Consider the following 22678-nt stretch of genomic DNA (forward strand, 5'->3'; position numbering starts at 1 on the left):
TCATATATCTGATAAAAGATTTGTATCCAGAATACATAAAGCACTCATACAACTCAGTAGGAAGTCAAACAATCCAATTTAAAAATGGGAAAAAGATTTGAATAAACATTTCAGCAAAGAAGATGCACAAATGTCTAATAAGCACATGAAAGGATGCTATTAGCCAAGGAAAATATAAATTAAAACTACAGTTATGGGACTTCCCTGGTGGTCCAGTGGTTAAGACTCTGCACTTCCACTGCAGGGGGTGCAGGTTCGATCCCTGGTTGGGGAACTAAAATCCCACAGGCCATGTGGCATGGCCAATAAATAAATAAATAAGTAAAACCACAATAAGAAACCAGTACATACCCACTAGAATGGCTAAAATCCACAAAACTGACAATATCAAGTATTGATAAGGATATGTAGAAACTGGAACTCTTACATTAATGGTGGGAATGTAAAATGGCCCAGTTCCATTGCAAAACAATTTGGCAATGTCTTAAAAGTTAAATGTAAACAGCAATTCTACTGTTCGGTATCTATCTACGAAAAATTAAAAAATACGTCTGCACAAAGACATGTTTGCAAATATATATCAATATATATATTTTTTGGCCCGGTGGCTTGTGGGATCTTAGTTCTCTGACCAGGGATTGAACTCAGGCCCCAAAAGTGAACGTGCTGAGTCCTAAACACTGAACCGTTAGGGAGTTCCCAAAATATTTATAGTATCATTATTCATGAGAGCCCCAAACTGAAAGCAAACCAATGTCCATCAACTGATGAATGACTATCCATTCAATGAAATACTATTCAGCAATAGAAAGGAACAAAAAAACTAACACAACATTGTAAATCAATTATACTCCAATAAAAATTAAAAAAAACCAGAAAGGAACAAAGTACTGATACATGCTATAATGTGATAAACATTAAAAAATACATATATAATGCTTTCTGAGAAAAAACACACACACACACAAAACACATACTATGTGATTCCATTTACATGCAATTTCTAGAAGAGTGAAATGAGCCACTGAGGACACAGGATCTCCTCTGTGATATTTCTGCCCCCAAATGCAAAACCTGAATATAATTATGAGGAAACAGTAGACAAAGCCAAATCGAAGACCACTCTACAAATAACTGGTCTGTGTGCTTAACAAATAAAAGACAAAGGTCAAAGTACTGTTCCAGACTGAACAGTACTGAAGAGTTGTGAAAATGCAACGTAATGTGGATCTGGGGTTTGATCCTGGAATGGGGAAATAAAGAACTATAAAGAATCATACTGGGATAACTGGTGAAACATAAATATTGACTGTGAATCAGATATCAAATTTCCTGATTTTGGTAATCTTTACTGTGGTTATGTAAGTGTCCTAGTTCTTAGGAAATATACACTGACCTATTTAAGGATAAAGGGACATGATGTCTGCAAACTTACCCTCAACCAGTACAGAAAAATTAATATATATATATATATATATATACCCAGAGAGAGATAGAAACAAGCAAAATGTAAACAATTAATGAATGTAAATGTATGGGAGTTAATTGTACTATGCTTGCAGCTTTGAAATTATTATATCAAAAGAGAGCTATTTTAAAAACCTATAGATAGTGGGACTAAAGTGTCGAATCACTTTTTTTTTTTTTTTTTGCGGTACGCGGGCCTCTCACTGTTGTGGCCTCTCCCGTTGCGGAGCACAGGCTCCGGACGAGCAGGCTCAGCAGCCATGGCTCATGGGCCCAGCCACTCCGCGGCCTGTGGGATCTTCCTGGACCGGGGCACGGACCCCTGTCCCCTGCCTCGGCAGGCGAACTCTCAACCACTGCGCCACCAGGGAAGCCCCTCGAATCACTTTTTTTCCTGCATATTTCAATTAAAACAAAAACATCTTTCTCAGTCATCAGTATAATCAGATATCGTCCTTCCTCAAAAGTGGCTACGGCCTCTACTGCCACAGAATAAAGTTCAAACTGTAGTATGATATTTACAGTCCTTTCCACCCTGGTCCCAATGGACCTTTCCCTCAGTGCTTCTCAGATTCTTCTCCAAACACTTTCAAGTCTCTAAGTCTCTACGTATACCAACCGCTGCTTGGGAGGTTTGACCTCGAAATCCTCTTCATCTTTTGCAGTTCAACTCAAGTGTCTTTTCTGCTTAGCCCTCCCCAATCCCCAAAGGCAAGCTCTTTCTCTCCACACATACTGAGTTAAGTTCCCCCACTCCTTTTTTACACATTATTTATTACGCCTGATGTGCCTTGTTTGTCCACTGTCTGGCACATAGTAGGTGCTCAACCTGTCTGCTGTAATCCTACCATAATTTTATTCTCTAACCTTTCCACTAAATAAGTATCTTTCTTCTTTAAGCAAAGGCAGTAATACGTTTTGATTGTTAAAATAGTACCTGGTCAGGAAATCAAGGTGAAAGAGTGAGATAGCTACTTGCAGGGAATAGATGAAAATGTAAAAAAAAAAAAAGAAAATATTTTTCCTAATCATTAGTCACCTTCAGTCTGAACCTATGTACCTCTTGGCTACAGGGCCTCCTGACTTCAGAAGTTACCAAATATTTGAGTATTAAGTTAACGAAGTTTTGTGTACAAAGGCAAAAGCAGGTATCGACTTGGGCCAATTGTTGAATATAGGAAGATAGACAGATGAAATAGATAATCGAGCAGATTATTAAATTCTTTGAAAATTTTCTATTTAACTTCCTTAGTCTTGAGGATTTGCAAAAGGATGCACATAGAAACCGAGAAAACACTTGAAGGCAGATTATTTTCCATGATTGTATCACAAAAGCAGGTCATGAAGGCTCTAGCCAGCCTTTAAAGAATACACTGAGAGAAGAAAAACAAAATTAAGAAAGGGAGGGCTTCCCTGATGGCGCAGTGGTTGAGAATCTGCCTGCCAATGCAGGGGACACGGGTTCGAGCCCTCGTCTGGGAAGATCCCACATGCCGCGGAGCAACTAGGCCCGTGAGCCACAACTACTGAGCCTGCGCGTCTGGAGCCTGTGCTCCGCAACAAGAGAGGCCGCGACAGTGAGAGGCCTGCGCACCGCGATGAAGAGTGGCCCCTGCTCGCCGCAACTAGAGAAAGCCCTCGCACAGAAATGAAGACCAAACACAGACAAAAATAAATAAATAAATTAATTAATTAAAAAAAAAAAAAAGAAAGGGAGAGAAAATGGGGTGAAAAAACACATTAATTTCCTAATCTAAAAGTTTAGAGGAAACTTGTGTAAATAGTGGCATTAGGAATGAGGGGGGGGTAAGGAGAGCTTTTCAGGACCAGGCCAGACCAGTTACAGATTCTACAGGCTACAAGTCAGTCTGATATGTTGTCGTTATTGTTTCCAGAGCAACCAAACATGCAATTATATTTAATAAAATTGACCAGGAAAATGGGCTATAAAACCATTCTGCATGTTTTATAAACATAATACTGAATCGCAGAACTTCAAAAGTACACACACGTGTTTATAAACTTGTCCTAGTGATAGTACAATAGGATTAACTAAAAGCACCCCCAGAAAACCAAAGCCCATATAATTTACATAATCCAAGAAACTAGTTTTGTTTAAAAGCCTCACATTTCATGTGAACACATAACAGATCTGGACTTCTGGCATAAGCCACTTGATTTCCAGGCCTCTAAACTAGTCTTGACCCTACATTTAATGACAGTGCAGCTTCTCGGCCACACAGGTGTCTCCCAAAGCGCAGCCGCTCCGCTCCCCAGGGGCCCGCATCGGGTGGGTCGTGCGGCCAGCGGGAGTCACTGTCACCTCTAGCCCCTCCCCCACCCCTGCCTGTCCCTCCAGAGGCCGCCGAACGAACGGCAAGGGAGCGCCCTTTCTCTCAGGGAACTTTCCCTTCTCTGGGAGCCTCCGTCCAGACTCCACTTCTCTCTCCATCACCCCCGGCGCCGACCCTCCTCACAGCCGGACCCCGCCCGCCGACCGCCGCACTTACGGCGCGGACAGGGCGACGGCGACACAGCCTCGAGCAGCCCCTTCAGCCCGACTCCAGCGCGGGACGCAGTGCGCAGGCAGCGCCCCCTGCGTAGCGACTCCCGTGCGCCACCGCCGCGGCGTCTCCCTGGCAACCGGACGCTCAGGCCGCGCGGGGCAGGGCGGCTTCCGGAGCCGGTTCCCCCGGCGCCCGCCGCAGGGGACGCCCAAGGCCCGGGTTCAGCATCTCGGTGAGTCACCTTTGGGCCAGCCCTTAACGGCAGAGTGTGAACGCAGCAGCAGTTTCTCCTCCGAGAACCCTTTTAAGCTGCCCTGAAGGAGGCACTCGGGAAACGTTTTAACCACTTTTCCATAACACTGTGATTATACCAAGTCCTGTTCCTATCCAAGGCCTCGGGAGCACTAAAATTAAGCAAATATAAACGCTGAAGTTACAGAAGTTCGTTTTCCTGCCTGGGCAGAGACCTTCGGGTGGCCAGATCCTCTTAATCTTTACTCTTCGGTTCCGCCTTAGTGTCCAAAGAGCTTTCCAGCAGACGTCCGTAGGCTTTTTGGTAACAAGCAGTTTTATGTATTACCTGTGGTCTACTGCTGCCATTTTCGTAATTCAGCAAGCATCGTACTAGTTAATGTGGGGCTGATTCAGAGTGAGAGACATGTTTGCCACCCAGCGGGGAATCAAGTCAAGCAAACAAGTAATGTGATGAATGCTATATGGAGGTATAGGTATTAACAATGGAATAGATAATTTTTGCCAAAGTCTACCCTTCTTGTTTCCAAGAGGAACTTGGAGACACTATCTCTGTTGTTAATGAGCACATACACACTTTGTTTAGCATCAGTAAAATGCTCTCCATCATGCCCAGATTTAGGATGTCGATACTTCCCTTCTTCCCTCAGAGGTAATGTTTCTCCCTTTTTGTCATCTATCTTCCATTTTCCATTTCCTTCATTTGCTTAGAAATATGTCCTAATCTCTGCCCATCTTTAGAAACAAAAAACAGACATAAAAACAAAAACAGAAACCTTTACCTCCTTCAAGACCAAACATACTCCCAGGTAAGCTTAACACCAACTTATTTCTCTATTATTTTTGCCCTCATCATGCTATTTAGGTAACTTTCTCAGTAAGGATACAAGAGATCACATAACCTTAGGTACAAACCCAACGGGTGTTTTTTTTTTTTTTTTTTTTTCTTTTTTTGGCCGCACCACGCAGCATGTGGGATCCTAGTTCCTCCACCAGGGATCGAACCTGCATCCCCTGCATTGGAAGCGCCGAGTCTTAACCACTGGACCGCCAGGGAAGTCCCTCCCCCTTATTTATTATTTTTTTTGCCAACAGCTATTTTCATCTTCATGGTATTTGATCTCTGCAGTTTCCATAACTGTTGACTATTAGAGCTACTCTTCTCATTAGAAAGCTCTTCACAATCAGGCCCATCCCTATTTTCTAGCTTCATGCCTTGTTACTCTTCTCCACACACTCTAAGCTCAGCTGCATTTAACGTCACTATTCCTTGAACAAGCAGCATTTTTGCATATGCCTTAGTCTAGCTTACAGCTCCCTACCCTGATTTTTTTCTGCACTTGATACACTCCTCTTCATCTATCAACAACTTGGCTTATATACAACGTTCTGCACAAAGGCTTTCCTATTCCCAAACCAGAATTAGGCACGGCCGTTTGAATTGTTCTTTAAATCTATCTTTATTCATCCAAGTGTGCTCCTGGAATACTGGGAATGACGATTTTCCATCTTTTCCCCAGTGCCAGTAAAGAGCTTGGATCTACTGTAAATGATCAATGTATGTTAGTTAAATAATTATCTCATAAGAGCAAACTAAAAGAAAGTCTTTGTAATGAGTTTTGACTAGACATATTTCATAAGCTTTAATTGTAAAATTAATTATACGCAAATCCTTTTATTCTTATACAAAACGCTTTGAATAAGGAAAATCCTTTTTGATCAAGTGAAAAATTAAGACAGAGAGTTAATTTCTCTTGCTGCAAAGAGACAGTGAAAATCAGAATTTGAAATCCAATTCCTGGAGAAAATAAGTGTAATTTCAGGGGAGAAATGCTAGAGTGTATTTTAGAGGGTGGTGAATATACTGCATATATTCTGTGTAGTACATAGTTTAGCACAGTAGTTAAGAGTATACACTTTGAACTGAGTGCCTAGGTTCAAATCCTAGCTCTACTACTTCCCGGCTATATTCTTGGGCAAGTTTTTAATCTTTCTGTGTCTTAGTTTTTTCATCTGTAAAACGGTGTTAACAATACCTACCTATCTCATTGGGCTGTTCTGGGACTTCAGTGGGAGAATCTACGTAAAGCATGTGGAACAGCACAAACACATGCATTGGGCACTTATTATTATATTTTGTATAGCACACTTTTATCCTTCTTCTAGTAATGGTGAAAAGGGATACCTATCTTTTATTTCCTGGTCTCTACTGAAATTGGGGACATACTAGTAAGATGAATGATGCCAATAAGGCCCAGAAACAATTGATCTCATTCTTCTCAACACCAATGTCTAAGAAACTAGCTAACAAGACAGACAGCTTTAAACTTCAATGAAGATGAAACAGATCTTTTCCAACATTTCAGTCAGTGGCTCTCTTCCTTTTGAGTGAATAAAGATCCTCAATCAGAAGTTAGTGGGTGCATCCTTATTGCATTCCTGTTTTTTTTTGCGGTACGCGGGCCTCTCACTTTTGTGGCCTCTCCCGCTGCGGAGCACAGGCTCCGGATGCGCAGGCTCAGCGGCCATGGCTCACGGGCCCAGCCGCCCCGCGGCATGTGGGATCCTCCCGGACCGGGGCACGAACCCATGTCCCCTGCATCGGCAGGCGGACTCTCAACCACTGCGCCACCAGGGAAGCCCTCTTATTGCATTCTTAAGTGTCATCAAAGATTATTCTGAGGCGAGTGATACTTGGACCACACTCAGAAACACTGATTTAAATTCAGTGTTGGGCCAGTGGTTCTCATGAAGAGCTGCACATCAAAATCATTTGTACAGCTTCATAGAAACATAGGTTACTGGGCCTCTATCTCAAAGACTGATTCCAGGGGTCTGTATACATAACACACAACCAGTTATATACGTTATCTTCTGGAAATATTTTGAAATGCTTGACAGTTAAACGTGAAAGTTAAATTTTTTTGAGATGTGACCCTTTATATAATTTATAGGACTTGGAAACTAGAAAAAACAGTGGCCCAGAAAAAGGATCAACAACCTTGTCAATAAATGCCAAGGACAGAATATTGATTTCTTGAAACTCTTTTCCATGAGTCTGTTTTTCAATAAACTGATGATAATGTTATAGTGATAAAGATGTGTTTTTAAAAGTCATTATTCAGTTATTAGTGCTAAGATTAGTCAGAATGTATTTGAGCAGAGTGATAAATGTACACAGCTGCTATGATTATTAACAACTGTATGATTTAGAAGTCACATTTTTAGATAAGGAAACTGTTCTGGAGTTAATTATCCAAGGTCCTAACAACAGGCAGAAGCATTAACAAGAGTAGAAATGTCACCTCGTGATCCCCAACCCAGTTCTTCCCACATATAATCTTCCCCCGCTTGCCTCCAGAACTGCATTCTCCCTTCCTTTCTCTAACCCAGGAGTCAGCAAACTCTTTCTATAAAGGGTCAGATGGTAAATATTTTAGGCTCTGTGGGTAATATAGTTTTTTGGGGAAAACTGTATTTTTTGCAAAAGCAGCTATAGACAACATGCAAACGAATTTGTTCCAATAAAATGCATTTATAAAAATAGGCATTACGCAGGATTGGGCTGAGAAGTGCAGTCTGCCGAGCCCCGCTCTAACCCAAAGATTATGAATGTTTCACTAATTTTCCTGATCAGGAAATTGAAGATTCTACAAAAGATGCCCTTTTCACAAATGTGGGAATATTACCCCTTTATGAAATTGAGGAGACAGACCAAATAAAAAATCAAGATCTGAAAGATCAGAATGGTTACTTAAGGATTTTAGAATAATTAAAAAACCTTTTTCTCCTTAATGTTTTAGTCTCACTATATACAGATTAAACCAGATGACAAGCTACTATACAACAGCATGTTAAAAAACATGTTTATTTTACACTATGTACAATCAGGAACATATTTAAAAGCACTGTCAATTAAAATAAATGAAGAACATAAATCACAATTTAGTTTGTTCTTTGTGTATATATTCACATTAAAATATAAAGAACATATACCAAAAAAGAGCCAAGGTGTGCATTTTTCTAAAACTTGGTATATAAATATTCCACTGGAAAAAAGCAATCAAAAATGACTTTAACCAAAACTAAGTTCCTGTGATGTGTAGTAACCATTATATTGTTTATATGAGGTAGTAAACTAAATTATTTTGGCCAAGTGTTAATACTCTAAATCAAAAGAAACATGAAAATGATCATAAAATAAGGCCAACAAAAGTAAAAATCCCACTAGAAATTTGAACCACTTTGCTCTATGGAATGTTATAGTTCTTCAAAGTGATTATAAGAAATGTTTAGTGTGGACTCTTTGATAATGCTAACTTATACTTTGTGCATACCGTAATTCAGACAACTGCAGTGCTATGTCGCGGTACCGCTATTCTGTGATTCAAAAAATTTTTCAAAGGTATTGTTTTTAAGCACAGACAAGCAATCTTACAGGATTCTGCTGAAATATAAAAAGACCAGTTACTACAACAGGGGGTTAATTGGTTTGTTTCACATAGAAAACAACCCAAATACATTTTAAAAAGATGCTGGGGAGCCAAATGCATATTGACGATGTCACAGCTTACTTTTGTGACTTAATACATCACATATCAATACTTTGTGCAAATATAAACACACCAGTGTACTTGCATTAAAATTAAAAACAAGATTATAAAATGATTACAGCCTCCATTACAGTTTTAAAAGTTACAAGATTTATCTTCATATTACTAAATTACATATAATAAAAATACAATAGTGTTAAATGTACGGTTTCATTGCCAGCATCCCATTTTGTAATATAGCCGCACCCAAGAATATACTAAAGGATTCTTAAAATATTAATCCCAATTGCATTTTCATCAACATTTACATCTGTACAGATAAGACACTTAACTTGTACATCTCATAAAATACATTATCTACATAAATTCTTAGTGTATGTCTTTAGCAATATGAAGTTTCACAGAAAAATACTGCCTATATGTACAAAGATTACATAACAGTGAATTAAGCACTTGTGTGGTTCAATATGCTAAATATATCCATACCACTTAAAACAAAAAATTTCCCCATCTTGTCTCATGCCACAATAAATTACAAGTAACTGAAGCCAGTTAACTGCAGCTTTTGTACAGCTTCAAGCATCCGTTAATGTTGCAGTGGTAGTGTTCTTTCTCTCTAGAGTTAACTGTCAAAGCACAGCATTTCTCAGTAACTGTTTTCATGACCCGCGAGGATGTATAAATTGCTATTTGCTGTGGGGTTATCGGTTGGCCTACTTTCCAAAACCACGACCCTAAAATAACAAACAAACAAACAAAAAACATACAACAAAGTTATTCTTGAAAACTAATGTTAGCAGAAAATTCTTCCACTGCTTCTTCATTGTATGCCTCTAATAAATGCTCCTTATCTGATATGTGGGCCGAAACCATTTGCAAATCAGTATAATTGAAGAGTCAGTTCCAGCCCTGGGAAGTACACCTTTGTTGCCCACCACCTCCCACCTCTAAGCCAGTGCTGTCCTAAGAGTCAGAGGGGTAAAACCTGTACTAGGAATAAGTTGGGGGAACCTAATTCTTATCATGAATTCTAAAAACAATCTGCAGTTCAAGAATCAGAAAGTAAATCAGAATAGAACTCCAAATCCTATTGGTACTAAAACTGAAAACTTTTCTGTTTGCTAGCGTATGGTATCTCCTCTTTCTTGTCCTGTAAATCATACTTTAGATATTACATTTAATGCAAAAGCAGTACTGACAGATCTATATATTCTTGGTAACTGGAAGATCAGGCACATTCTCAAAGGTTTCATAACTTTCTGACCTGTGAATTCTTATATTATGAAAAATATAATGGTGAATATATTACTGTAGAAATTTCAATTCTCTCAAAAAAGAAACCAGTTTCATGTTGGATTTATAAAACATGTTTAGAACTATGTATTTAATACAACTCCTTTTCATACCTGTCAGATCCAAGCAGTCTGAAAATTCTCGTGCTATCTGAAATTTCTTGTGTGACCTGTTCAATTAAAATATCAATTTAATTTCTGAAATGAAAGGCACAAAATTTTATATGGGTATTTAATTTATAACTCTATAGAAAAGAAGCATAATTCCTAAGATGGAAATAGATCCCTGTATGACTGTTAACTTGTTAAATCAGCACATAAGTGCATCCATTTGTTAGTCCAGGAAAAATTTGGCTAATTTTGAATTAATCATAAAAACATGAGAGTAGTAAACCATTTGCTGGCATACAGACTTCAACGGAAAAAGTTAAAAGCAAAGCACCTAGTTGGTTTTATTTATCAGAAACCTCCTGTCAGTCACCTTAATGCTAATAGCAAGACTCTTGCAGCAGTAAGCCACTTAGGTATGGTCCTTTCACTTAAAAGGCTGCAGTGTGGTATGATGGGACAAACTCATGACTCCAGTTTAAATCCCAGTTCTCCCACTTACTAGCTGTGACAATTGCACAAGGTATGTAATTTGTTGGAAACGGTTTTACCTTCTGCAAAATGGGATAGACAATGTTTACTGTGCAGTGGTATCTTGCAGTATTTTTGTAAGTATTAATGGGTATAATGCCTAGCTAAGGAAATGCTCAGTAGATAACAATTCTCTTTCCCATTTCTTTCCAAGTCTCCTGAAATAATATTTTCTAATGGCATATGTCCTTAAAGAAGTCCTCAGTGTGACCAATTACCAGCTGGGGTGTTAAGACTAAGTCTACAAGAGAAAGAGAAACCCATTGTTTATTGCTTACTGAAAGCAAAACATTCCCAATTATAATGGCAGTAGCTTCTCCCCAAAATTTGGTAGGCTGAAAAAACAATTTGATTTTGAAACTGAAATTATTCTGGAAACAGCAGTCAGTGATTCTTGACTTTTTTGTAACTTAGCACACCTGAAGGATACAACATGCTCACTTCAGTAGTAACGGTTCAACATCATGATCTTCAAAGTATTCAATATTTTGGGATTTGCCTACTTGAAGGACATAGCATTTTTGGAGAGGTTGTATTTAGTAAGGGCTGTTTATGTAGTGTGAAAAAGCCCCTCAGGTGACTGTTTGGGCAAACTATCTTTTTTAAACCATTCTCTTGTATCCTATGATGCCTTTCTTTCTCTGCCTGGTGTTTATTAGCTGTTGACTGTTCTTATCTCCAGGCTCCATTCCCTCAGGTGATTTAAAAAAAATCTTCCTGAGAGGTGAGCCCTCTTGCGGGAATTACTCTTAGAAACATACTGGCAGTGGGACTTCGCTGGCAGTCCAGTGGTTAAAGACTTCACCTTCCAATGCAGGGGGTACAGGTTCGATCCCTGGTTGGGGAGCTAAGATCTCACATGCCTTGTGGCCAAAAAACCGAAACATAAAACGGAAGCAATACTGTAACAAATTCAATGAAGACTTTAAAAGTGGTCCACATTAAAACAAACAAAAAAAATCTTAAAAAAAAGAAACATACTGGCATCCACCTTTCTTGAATACTTACTATAGGCCAGGAATTGTGCCAAGCACATCACATACTTCCTTTTGTTTAATCTTAGCAACGCTATGAAATAAGTACTATGCTGTTATCCTCAATTCACAGATGAAAAAATACGGGCAGAGAGAAGTTAAGTGATATGTCAAGGTCACACAGTTACTGAACAGCAGAGTTGAGACTGAACCCAGGTGTCTCCTCAGGAACCCACGCTCATGATCATTCTGCTATACTGTTTACTGGTTAGAAGAAATGTTCTGATCTTAACGAACGACAGTTTAAAACACAAATGAGCTATTTTCTTGCTTGAGGCACCTAATGTTTTCCCTTCCCTCCAATGCTCAAGTAAAAGTTACTACTGAGACTGGCTTGGGGTTATTGAAAGAACTTAGGATGATTTTACTTGCCTGTAATATTCTAGGGGGCAAGTACCAAGTCTTGTTCATGCTTATAACACCAGCACTTTCTGGCATAAATGATGAACTGAATTAAATACGTCATATGACTTGGAGTTCAATTATTCCTGGAGTTAAATTAAGGTAGGAAGGACTAAGGAGATAAGAATACCAGAAATAGGCAAGGTGGCTTCAAGAGAAATGTGGAACCCTTTACTTATCGTCTGCATTGGTCATTATTTCTGAAATACAAAGTAGAAAAGGTGCTTCAAGACAGACAGAGCCTGCATCAGCACTCTTGTTCCAGGTGACGGCCTGGGAAAGTTGAAAGAAAATCAGAGTAGGCTCACTTTTAGCAGTATTTAGGAAGTTCTTGTTCTGAATATAAGGGTGATTATCTGGAAGCACATAAAATAGGCACTGAAAGTGTTTGACTGAATGGACAGAGAGAGGTTGCTATAAAGTACGTGCCATTAATTTTATCACTAGATTGAATACAGAAAATATCAATAAAATGAGCAAATCAAGTATTCCTTGCATCAATCAGGAATTTTCCAAAGTTAAAGAATACTGTGTGATGTAGAATTTGATAATGCTTCATGACTATTTAATGGACATAATTTTTTAAAAGATTACTTACCTCATTAGATCTAAAACTTCTACCTTGCATTCCATGTTTCCAGAAAGCTAGCACACTGTCCTGCAGGCAAACTAGCAGGCAAGAACAGCTCAGTTACTGTTAATAGCACAAGAGTTCAGCTGATAAGCATTATTTCATCCCTCTTTCTACCTTGCATAACAATATTTCAATTAATAACTAGTGTTAGTCATTCCATATTTATAATGGCATCTTTACCATACTGCCTAGAACTACACAGTATACACTATATACTACTATATAGCATAAATACTATACAGACCTTACTCATCTTTTTGATAAGAAAAAGAAAATTCACTGAAAATATTTTTTGCTATAGAAATTTTTGTTTTGATAAAATATTTCAAACATATAGAAAAATATGAGAATAGCCTAAAAACACACGTATCCACCATTTAACTCTCAAATCCTAACATTTTGCCATATTTGCTTTTTGTTTTAAATAAAAATGAATACAGCCAGCATCCCTATAAACTCCTACTCTAGTTGTATTCTAACCTTTCCTTCCTCCCTGAGATAACCACTGTTACGTACTTGGTATCTGTTGTTCTCATGCATGTTTTTACTATTACAACACAGTAAGTTCACATTATCAGTGTAAACTTTATATTGGATGTTTCCAACTTTTATACATTTAGTATGATGAACCAAATGATGTTTCTAATTTTTTTGTTACAAAAATGCTGCAATAAACATTCTTGTACCTCTTCTTAAACACATGTACAAAATTTTCTCTGGGGTAGACACCTAGAAATAGAATTACTGGGATACAGGCATATATGCCTTCTAAAAATTCTAGTTTTGCTTTTTGTATTTACATATTTAATATATACTTTTGTGTGTATTCAGTGAGGAAAAAGTCTGATTTTGTTTCCTGCAGATAACCAATTGTACTAGCATCATTTGTTGAACAGGACATCACTTCCCCACTGACATATGATGTAAATTTCCAATTACACGTAGGTCTATTTCTGAGCCTTCTCTTCTGTTCCACTCTTCTATTTATCCCTGTGTTGATCCCACACTGTCTTAATCACTATAGATTTATAGTAAGCTTCAATATCAAGTAGGGCAAGTATTCGTCAAAATTTATTTTACTGTTCTTGGCCTTTAGCTTTTCCATATGAATTTTTTTTTTTTTTTGCGGTACGTGGGCCTCTCACTTTTGTGGCCTCTCCCGTTGCGGAGCACAGGCTCCGGACGCACAGACTCAGCGGCCATGGCTCATGGGCCTAGCCGCTCCGCGGCATGTGAGATCTTCCCGGACCAGGGCACGAACCCGTGTCCCCTGCATCAGCAGGCAGACTCTCAACCACTGCACCACCAGGGAAGCCCTTCCATATGAATTTTAAGATCAGCTTATCAAGTGGCAGAAAATACCTTACTGGGATTTTTATTGCAAATGCACTGAACGTGTGGATTAATTTGTGAAGAACTAACATCTTTCCCATATTCAGTGTTTCTATCCATGGATGCGCTGTAGTTTATTTGTTTAAATCTTCTTTTATGCTTTTAAACAATAATTTGGAATTTCCTAGATGATGGTCTTAAATATGTTTGGTTACATGTCTTACTGGCATATCAGAAAGCTATCCATCTGTGTTACTCTTATCTAGCAACTCTGAATTTGCTTACTGGTTCTAACAGTTTAGAGCTGTATATTCTAGTAGATATTCATACCATCAGCAAAAAAAAGGACATTTTACTTATTTCTTTCTAATCCTCATAGTTCCCTTTTCATAGTCCAATGAGACTATGTTGAAATGTGATGATATGTGATGATAGCAAACATCCTTATCTCATTCTCCAACTTAATGGGAATTAGTTTAACCATTAAACACAATACTTTTAATAGGCTTTGCTAGAGGAAGGACATTTCCTTCTACTCCTAATTTCTAAAAAGTTGTTTTTAAAAAAAAAATCATGAATGACAGATTTTACTGGACGCTTTTTGTGCATCTACTGAAGAGTTACATAACTTTTCGCTTTTAATCTTTAATGTGCTATATTACATAAATAAATTTTCTGATGTTGAACCATCTTTGCTTTTCTGAGGTAAAGTCTACTATTTGATGATATGGAATTCTATTTGCTAGTATTTTATACAGATTTTCCAAAATCTATTTTCATGAGATTGGGTAATTCTGTCTTCTGTATAATTTAACTGATTTTAGTATCAATAGTGTTAAACATTGATTTATTCTGCATTCCTTCTTTGTCTACAATCTGAAGCAGTCTGTATAGCACAGGAACTATTCCTTCTTTCAACGGTGGATAAAAATCCCCTATAAAACCACGAGGCCTTATGTGGGGAGAGTCTTGATTAGTAAGCACCTCAAACCACAAGCCTGGCTCTGGTTCCCCATCTCCTGTGGGACACTGCTAGTCTTCTTTACCACTCAGGAATGCATATACTTTGAGTTTCTGTTCTTTGTCTTCTTTATTGAGCTAGCTATGTGTTTTTAAATATGGATTCCATTTTAACATCTTGAGCAGATGTCCCTCAAAACTGACTTCTTCTTATCATCAGTGTTTGCTTGTTGGGAGAGAGGCATTCTAACTGGGAGAAAGAATAAAAATAGGACCAAGAATAAGACAAATGAACTATCTGCCCTTGGCCCTACCATCCGCCAATGCACATACATGCAAATATCTTTACTGATAAAGGACACCAGAAAAACTGTGTATGATCATTTCACCTTATTTTTCCTGAATGTAATCATTTTAGAATACTGATTGTGTAAGAAATCCGTTTTCAGAAAAAACTCATCAAGCAAAATGTAAAAATGGCAAGAAGGAAATTCCATATACTTATGGATCTCTGATCAGGAGCTACAACAGCAAAAATACAAAAGACTATACTGAGTACTAAATTTTAAAGTACTTATAGGGGAACTGTGCAGGAGTCTGGAGAAAATGGAAATTCATAACTAGGTTATGAATAATGATATTTAATTATTTATTTTGAAAATGTCAAATCTGTAGGGAAAATAACATTATTTACAGATTATGTCACAGTTGTTAAACTATTTTAGAGAATGTGTAAAAGCAAAGACTGATATTCACCTCATATTCATTACATCCTACAATTTAAAAGAATGAGCCCTTAGTAATATATTTTTATAATTTCAAATAAGTATTAGACTAATTATTTTAAGCAGTTCATAATGCAATCAAACAAGAAACACAAAACTCTGGCTTACCTATTGACTCAATCTGGAAATCAAAGGTGAGTTCTGATGATAGTTTTCTGCTAGATTTTAATCTTCCTTGGAGATTTACTATTTTTATACAACCTAGAAAGAAAAAAAGTCACTCAGAAACTAAGATAAAAAAAACTCATTAAGATAAGATATTCATAAATAAAAACTTACAGTCCAAGCATACAAGAATGGTATCTCTCTCCAGTTGGGTTACATGAGTAACACTTGTCTGTGGGGTATCTACAACACAAAAAACTCAATAAAACTTAGAGAAAACAGTAATATTTAAAGCAGAGACATTAAAAAAAGAATTCTGAACATCACTGAATTTGAAATGGATATATATTTTTAACTATACATATGTAGTGGTTAAGCCAGGTGGCTTGGATTCAAAATTTGATGCAAGAGCTAAACTAAGTGAGTGCTTAATGGAGGGTTAGCTATTGTCATTACTATTGGTGATGCCACTATTTTATTCGTATGTGAAATTAGGAGTCTAATCTGTATTATGGCAATGATTAATTTCTGATTTTAAGCTTAGAAGGCCAGGGGCTGTGCTGTGTACGTCATTATATGTGGTGCCTAGCACATGCAATACATATTTGTTGAATGAATGAATCAGAGAGTCAAACAAATAACTTCAGGTCCAAATGAATTAAGAAAAAACCTGAAGTATTTTGAGAAGTATGAAGCACCATAAAAATGCATAGAGGCCCTATTTTTATAATAATGATTTAAGAAAGTTTTCACAAACTGAAAATGTTTAAATGACATAGTTTTCCAGGAAGCAAAAAGTAGGATATCCCAAGCTTTGTATGAACATCAAAACTGAAACTGCTAAACTATAGGCCTTTGTTTCTGGAGAGTGGGTCTGATCCAAAGTCTAGCTTGCCTGTTTTCTACTTCCTACAGTATTTAGAATCTTAATAAATTCATGGATGGCTGTATTTCAGACCTTCACACGTATTTTAGACCTGGTACTTCTGTAACTAACCAGGGTTGGAAGGATATGGAATAGGCCTCCTGTACATCAGGCCAACGAGATCTTTGTGACTCTTACACACTTGGTGAAAATTAGTCAAGAAGCCAGTCTAGCATTACTGGATAGAAAGCCAGGAAAATGAGATTTACAAATTGCTTATAACTATTAGTTCCCGAACACTGGAGTCATTTGGAGATCTGCTGACACCCAGCTGCTGGCCCCAGATATTCTTATTTAATCCAGGGTGTGTGTGACTTGAGGTATCAAGAGTGTTAAAAGCTTCTCAGGTGGATTCTAATGTGCAGCAGAGTTTAGGAAACCACTAGCTTATAATTTCAGCTGATACAAAACCCTAAACATACTTTCTGTCTCTTACTCTGTCTCATCATCTCAAAACCAGAGATGAATTATATTTGTCATGTTTAACTTCTAATAAAGGGATTTCATTATGGTAAGAGAAGTAATCAAAAGTTCCTGGGAAGGAAGGGACAAAATTCTTTTGTCAGGAAATGAGGCCCTTCATTCAACAAATAGTAGAAAAGGATTTAAAATTAAAATGCTTGGGAGAACTAAGACAACTGGAATTCACTAAATAAAATATTAATCAACCAACAATCCCTTCTTGTTAAATAGGGAGGAAGAGATTAGAAAGCAGGAGTTCACCCCGTGTCTCAAAGGGAAGAGGGCCTCTAAAGGGCGAATTTAACAGAGAACTTAGGGGCACCAAAGAGAAACCACAACAATGTTGTCAAGGGCTGGCCATGTTTTCCTTCAGTAATGTGTCCTCACAGGAAAGCTGTTTCAAGTCCCCTGGGATTCAGCAAGCCATGAAATTGTCTTTAGACTTTTGTGAATGTCTGTGATCATTTTTTTTCAATGCCAAAAAAACTCAGTCTCAATTCTTTTCCTTTTGTGAACACTCTTTCAGGCTTCCAACAAACTCCTGACTAATCAATATTTATTGGCAAATTGGTTCTTTAATATTTCCCTTAGTTGCCAAAGACTCTGAACAAAGGGCCTTTGCAAGATCTTTAAAAATAACCTTTGCCTAATGAAAGATATAGTAAATTTATTACTTAATAATTCATTAAAAATCACAAACCTGATTCTGTAAACCATGAAGAGGTAGAATTTGGATTGACTGTTTCAAATCGAACCACCTGGTTGAAGTCTCTCCCTTTACTGACACCAACACAAACTAAAGGGTACTCCTGTTCAGGAACGACCAGCATTTCAAACATTCTAAGTGGACATGGTATAGGAAAATCTATGTGCTAGAAAAAACCAAAATATATTAAACAAAGGAAAACGAAAGCAAAAAAAATTTCATGAGAACACTAATAAGAATTTTTAGTTTTATGAGAATATATAAAATAGTACTCTCTACTATAAAGATTGGTTCTTGGCACAGAAACTCAGGGTATGCAGAAAATCTAAATTAGAAAGTATCTTTATAAAGAATTCAGGTTAAGCACTGCAAAAATTTTTTAAGTTAAAAACCACACACTCTTCGCATATTGGGGTGAAACAGACTTACAAATCACCTGTCCAACCCTCTTTTTTCAGAGTTGGAAACTAAGACCCAGCAACTGGGTGGCTGGCCCAGGCTCCCCCCTGCCCCCTCCCGGTATGGCAGAGTCTCCTCTCTCCTAATCCCAGGCTGCTTCAGTACTACTCCTCTGCCTTCTTATCCAGCTGAGCAAACATGGATGAGAAAACTGAAATGCTAATGAGCAAGAGACATTCCCCTTAGAAGTGTGGACAGAAAAAAAAAAAAAAACCAACTACAAATAAGAGAAATTTAGCCCTGTATTTCAAGTGGTTCTATTTAATAAATTAACTTAGTTAAAATGCAACCCATTTTAATTTTACCTAAGTTTAAAATTATTTTTATTTTGCTACAAAGAGACTAAATTCACACTCTGAAAGTTTGGAAAGATAGAGGAAAACATTAACTTCATTAGTAATCAGGGAATAAAACCAAGATAACCATACACACCCACCAGAAGAACGACAATAATAAGGGTTACTCAGAGAAGAGCAAACAAATGCTCCTAACACTGATGGTGGGAGGATAAACTGGTGTGACCACAATGGTTAATTACAATACCTATTAATGCCGAGATACACATCTCTTAGAACCCAGCAATAACACTCTTAGTTATACACTCTAGAGAACGTGACTACATGCACGCACAGGAGACATGCAAAAATATTCACAAGCTGCATTGCTCAGAATAACAAAAACTGGAAGTAACCCAAATGCCTATCAATGGTAGCATGGATAAAATGATGACACATTCACACAATGGGAAATTAGACCACAGTGAAAATGAACCAACTATGGCTATATCCAACAGCTACACAAATATCATGCTGCACAGAAGTGAGACCCAAATGAATATATACTTTATGATTCCACTTGTATACAGTTGAAATATCAGGTAAAATTAATGCTAATATTTAGAAGTGCATGCTTACATGGTAAAAATGGAAAACAAGGCAGCTGTTTTGTAGGGGGTGCCGTGGGGAGGTCTGAGGCGCTAGCAACGTTCTTCTTCACGATAAAAAGGTTTTAAAAAATATATTGGTCTTAACACATTTTATTAAGTCTAACCTTAATATATTTTATATTTTTGTTGCTCTTATAACTGGGCCGTGTTTCCATTATACTTCCCAAGTGGCTATCGTTAGTATCTCTAAAAACTACTGAAACTGATTTATTTTTTACTCTGGTAACTCACTGTAAATTCTAAAGAAAATAAATGATAGAGAAAATAAACAGGTGAAATGGGGCTCCCGTAACTACTAGTCTTAAAGTGTCAGAAGATGCAGTGTGGTCCTCATGGCTGGAACGTGAAGCTCTGTGCACACCTGTCGTTCCCACATTCTTCCTTCCCCGTGACTGCCCGAGTGCCCCCATCCCAGAGGTCTAGACACTCCTTCACGAACGCTCTCCAAACACCCTCTCTGGGAGCATTCCCACCTGGGGATATGCTATGGATAAAATCTGTCCTATTTTTAATAAGGTAAAACATTTAAAATAATTCTCTTTGAAATGTGGAGAGAGCAGTAAGACAGGAAGAAAACAAATGCTTCCGTATTTTTTCCTCAGTAAATATGAAAACCAACACCTTGTGAATACTTCTACTTAGCTTCCAACAATAACTAAACAATATGTATAAGTCATTAACAGAAGAGGATTCCCATATAACAGTTTAAAATCCAGTCGCTATTGGTGATGGTCCTTGAGGGCAGTGACTATATCTTACTCTTTATCTCTCTAGTTAAACAACACTGCCTGATTTGTAATGAGTACATGAATGTCTGCTTCAATTTATAACTTTTATTTATACTGAAAATGTAGTCTAGAGAAGCAAAAACTTACTCAGAAATCTCATGAGGAGGAAGTATATGGAAAGCATAAGAATGTTTTTGAACATATCTGGTAAGAGTTGTAGTACAGAAAACATCAAAAATACTAATTGAGATAATGCCAAACGTAGAAACAAAATATACATATAGAAATCTCGAAGAAGAGACACAGAGAAAGAACTGGGTTAAGATGAAGGGACATGAATAGGGGCGTGTAGCTCAGGGAGTTTAAGGAAAGTGGGAAGAGCAAGAAGTCGTGAAGGAGGCCTGCAAGTAGAACTGTACTGTAAGTCTAACATCCTAGAATACTGGCAACAGGCCTCATCAGTCAGGGGCAGGCTCCCTGGTACCATCTACCCAGGAAAGAGAAAACATGGATGGATAATTTTTAAGCTTCCCATGTCTTCAAAGTATATTTTCTCTCTTGCATGCTCTGAATACATAAAATTCCTTTAACAGAGAAAAGGGTCTTTCATTACGTATTAGGATAAATAGTTTAACGTATCAGGTAACACATAAAATTCATTCATGCTAAGGTTTAATCAGACTATTAGTATCCATGAACAACTGATGTAATGAAACTGTTTTCATTCTGATAGAGGTTAGGAATGAAAGGAATAGGAAGGACATACTACAAGAGACTAAGGAGGAAGACAGGGAAGGAAAGGGCTGTAGAAAAATAACTACATACACTTTACCACTCCATCTAGGACACGTCATGCTTTTTGTCAAACAGGCAAGAACAAAGAGGAACTGAGAACAAAACCATGTGGCCAGAAATGGGCTGGGTTCAGAAGCTCTGCTCTGGATAATTTATAAGGCTATTTTCCCTTTCAGTTTTTGGTTTAAAGAATTTTTGTTTCAGTGAATTTATTTGTGGAAATATGACCTCAATGGGTTGTAAATTCTTGAAACTCTTTTTTTTTCATTTCTTTAGCCCTAGTTAATTTTGAGGTTAATAAATAAGGATGTGAAAATTAAAACTAGATTCCCCACTCATAAAATTTTAAATAACAGAAGCCGATACTTTAAACATCCTAACTCTATATTATATAACTGAGGAAGAATGCACTCCAATTATATTCCGATCCCAACTGCTATGGAGATATCAAATGCTCATGAAATAAAGACTACTTACTCTATATAAAATAGTGAAGAAAATAGCTTAAAAAATTCATTTGGTATTTCCTTGGGGTGACTGAGCCAGCACTTCATACATTTTAAGTTAGTTTTTCCTCTAAATTTAAGTTATAGCTAAATAATATTAAATGTTTTAAAAAATATTAATTAAAGGGACCTCCCTAGTGGTCCAGTGGTAAGACTCTGCGCTTCCATTGCAGGGGGCATGGGTTAGATCCCTGGTCATGGAACTAAAATCCCACATGCAGCACAGAGTGGCCAAAAAAATTTTTTTTTCTTTAAAGATTCTAGAGAAACTAAGGCACAAAACACCATCCATGGGAAGGATTGGGCAAATTAATACACAGGCATATATCCAAAACAAATAATTTCCCCTTCATTATGGTTATCCCTTGACTTTTTAAGGCCAAATGCCAAGCTGCATGTTGTCCCTCTGCTGTGATGGAGCAGGTCAACCAGAAAACATATTCAAACAATATTTCACTGCTCTCTTAGTACCTCCTGTTCTTGACATCAGACTGTGTATGTGATCCAGTATTTCCAGCTCCCATTGCCATATCCCTGAACTATTTATCTAGTCTCTTTCAAAACTTCTATCAGGCCAACTGTGTTTTTTATAATTGGGCAGATTTTCACCACTCTGCCATATAATCCTAAATTATTACATTAAATCTTGAGAATTAACTGGAAAAAAAAGTTTCTGAAAGAACAGGAAAACTGACAAGCTTTTATACTAAAAATGACTTAGGCATGCTTACCTTAATTAACATAAATTTCTGCATTGGTTCAACCCATTCTAATAGAACAATGCTAGTTTGAAGTGCCCCACATAGGTATTTGTGGCCTGTGTAAGGATTTCTCACTGTCAAGGCAAAAAAGTATATGTAAGTTTTCTTATAATACATAAAAGTCCTTACAGTAACAGTTGCATACTTCGAAAACAAACAAACAAAAGTTGACTGCCAGTTCAATTTCTTAATTAGACTGCAGAGTGAAAAAGAAATGCTGTTTCAGGTAGTAGCAGGAAACTCCCTTATCACTTGCAGGATTTTTATGTGTATTCCCAAGTGAAAATGCTGGTCATTATGGGGCCTGGGGGCGGGAAGAAGAACTTGAGGTCTTGTGGTAGCAGAAAGATTAGCAAGATCCTGAAGACAGGGTCAAAGTAGGTTTGGGGAGAACTTCCCAAATTGATAGCTGCAGCACACGTAGGGGC

The 22678-nt window shown here is 37.5% G+C and overlaps 1 protein-coding gene across 2 annotated transcripts in view; it reads right to left on the reverse strand.

The window, feature by feature from the left end:
• Positions 1-8218: 8218 nt before the first annotated feature.
• MAP4K3 (mitogen-activated protein kinase kinase kinase kinase 3) overlaps positions 8219-22678 on the reverse strand; it is a 194259-nt gene continuing 179799 nt past the window's right edge. For both annotated transcript variants that reach the window (XM_060117942.1, XM_060117941.1), the window contains 7 exons: positions 22221-22324; positions 18050-18221; positions 16137-16205; positions 15966-16058; positions 12745-12815; positions 10186-10241; positions 8219-9513 (listed from right to left, as the gene is read on the reverse strand). In XM_060117942.1, the coding sequence (XP_059973925.1) occupies positions 9426-9513; positions 10186-10241; positions 12745-12815; positions 15966-16058; positions 16137-16205; positions 18050-18221; positions 22221-22324 (653 nt within the window). In that variant the 3' untranslated portion in view covers positions 8219-9425. The remainder of the gene's footprint in view (positions 9514-10185; positions 10242-12744; positions 12816-15965; positions 16059-16136; positions 16206-18049; positions 18222-22220; positions 22325-22678) is intronic.

Source organism: Mesoplodon densirostris, chromosome 14 (assembly GCF_025265405.1).
Source record: "Mesoplodon densirostris isolate mMesDen1 chromosome 14, mMesDen1 primary haplotype, whole genome shotgun sequence".
NCBI classification, from domain to species: Eukaryota; Metazoa; Chordata; class Mammalia; order Artiodactyla; family Ziphiidae; genus Mesoplodon; species Mesoplodon densirostris.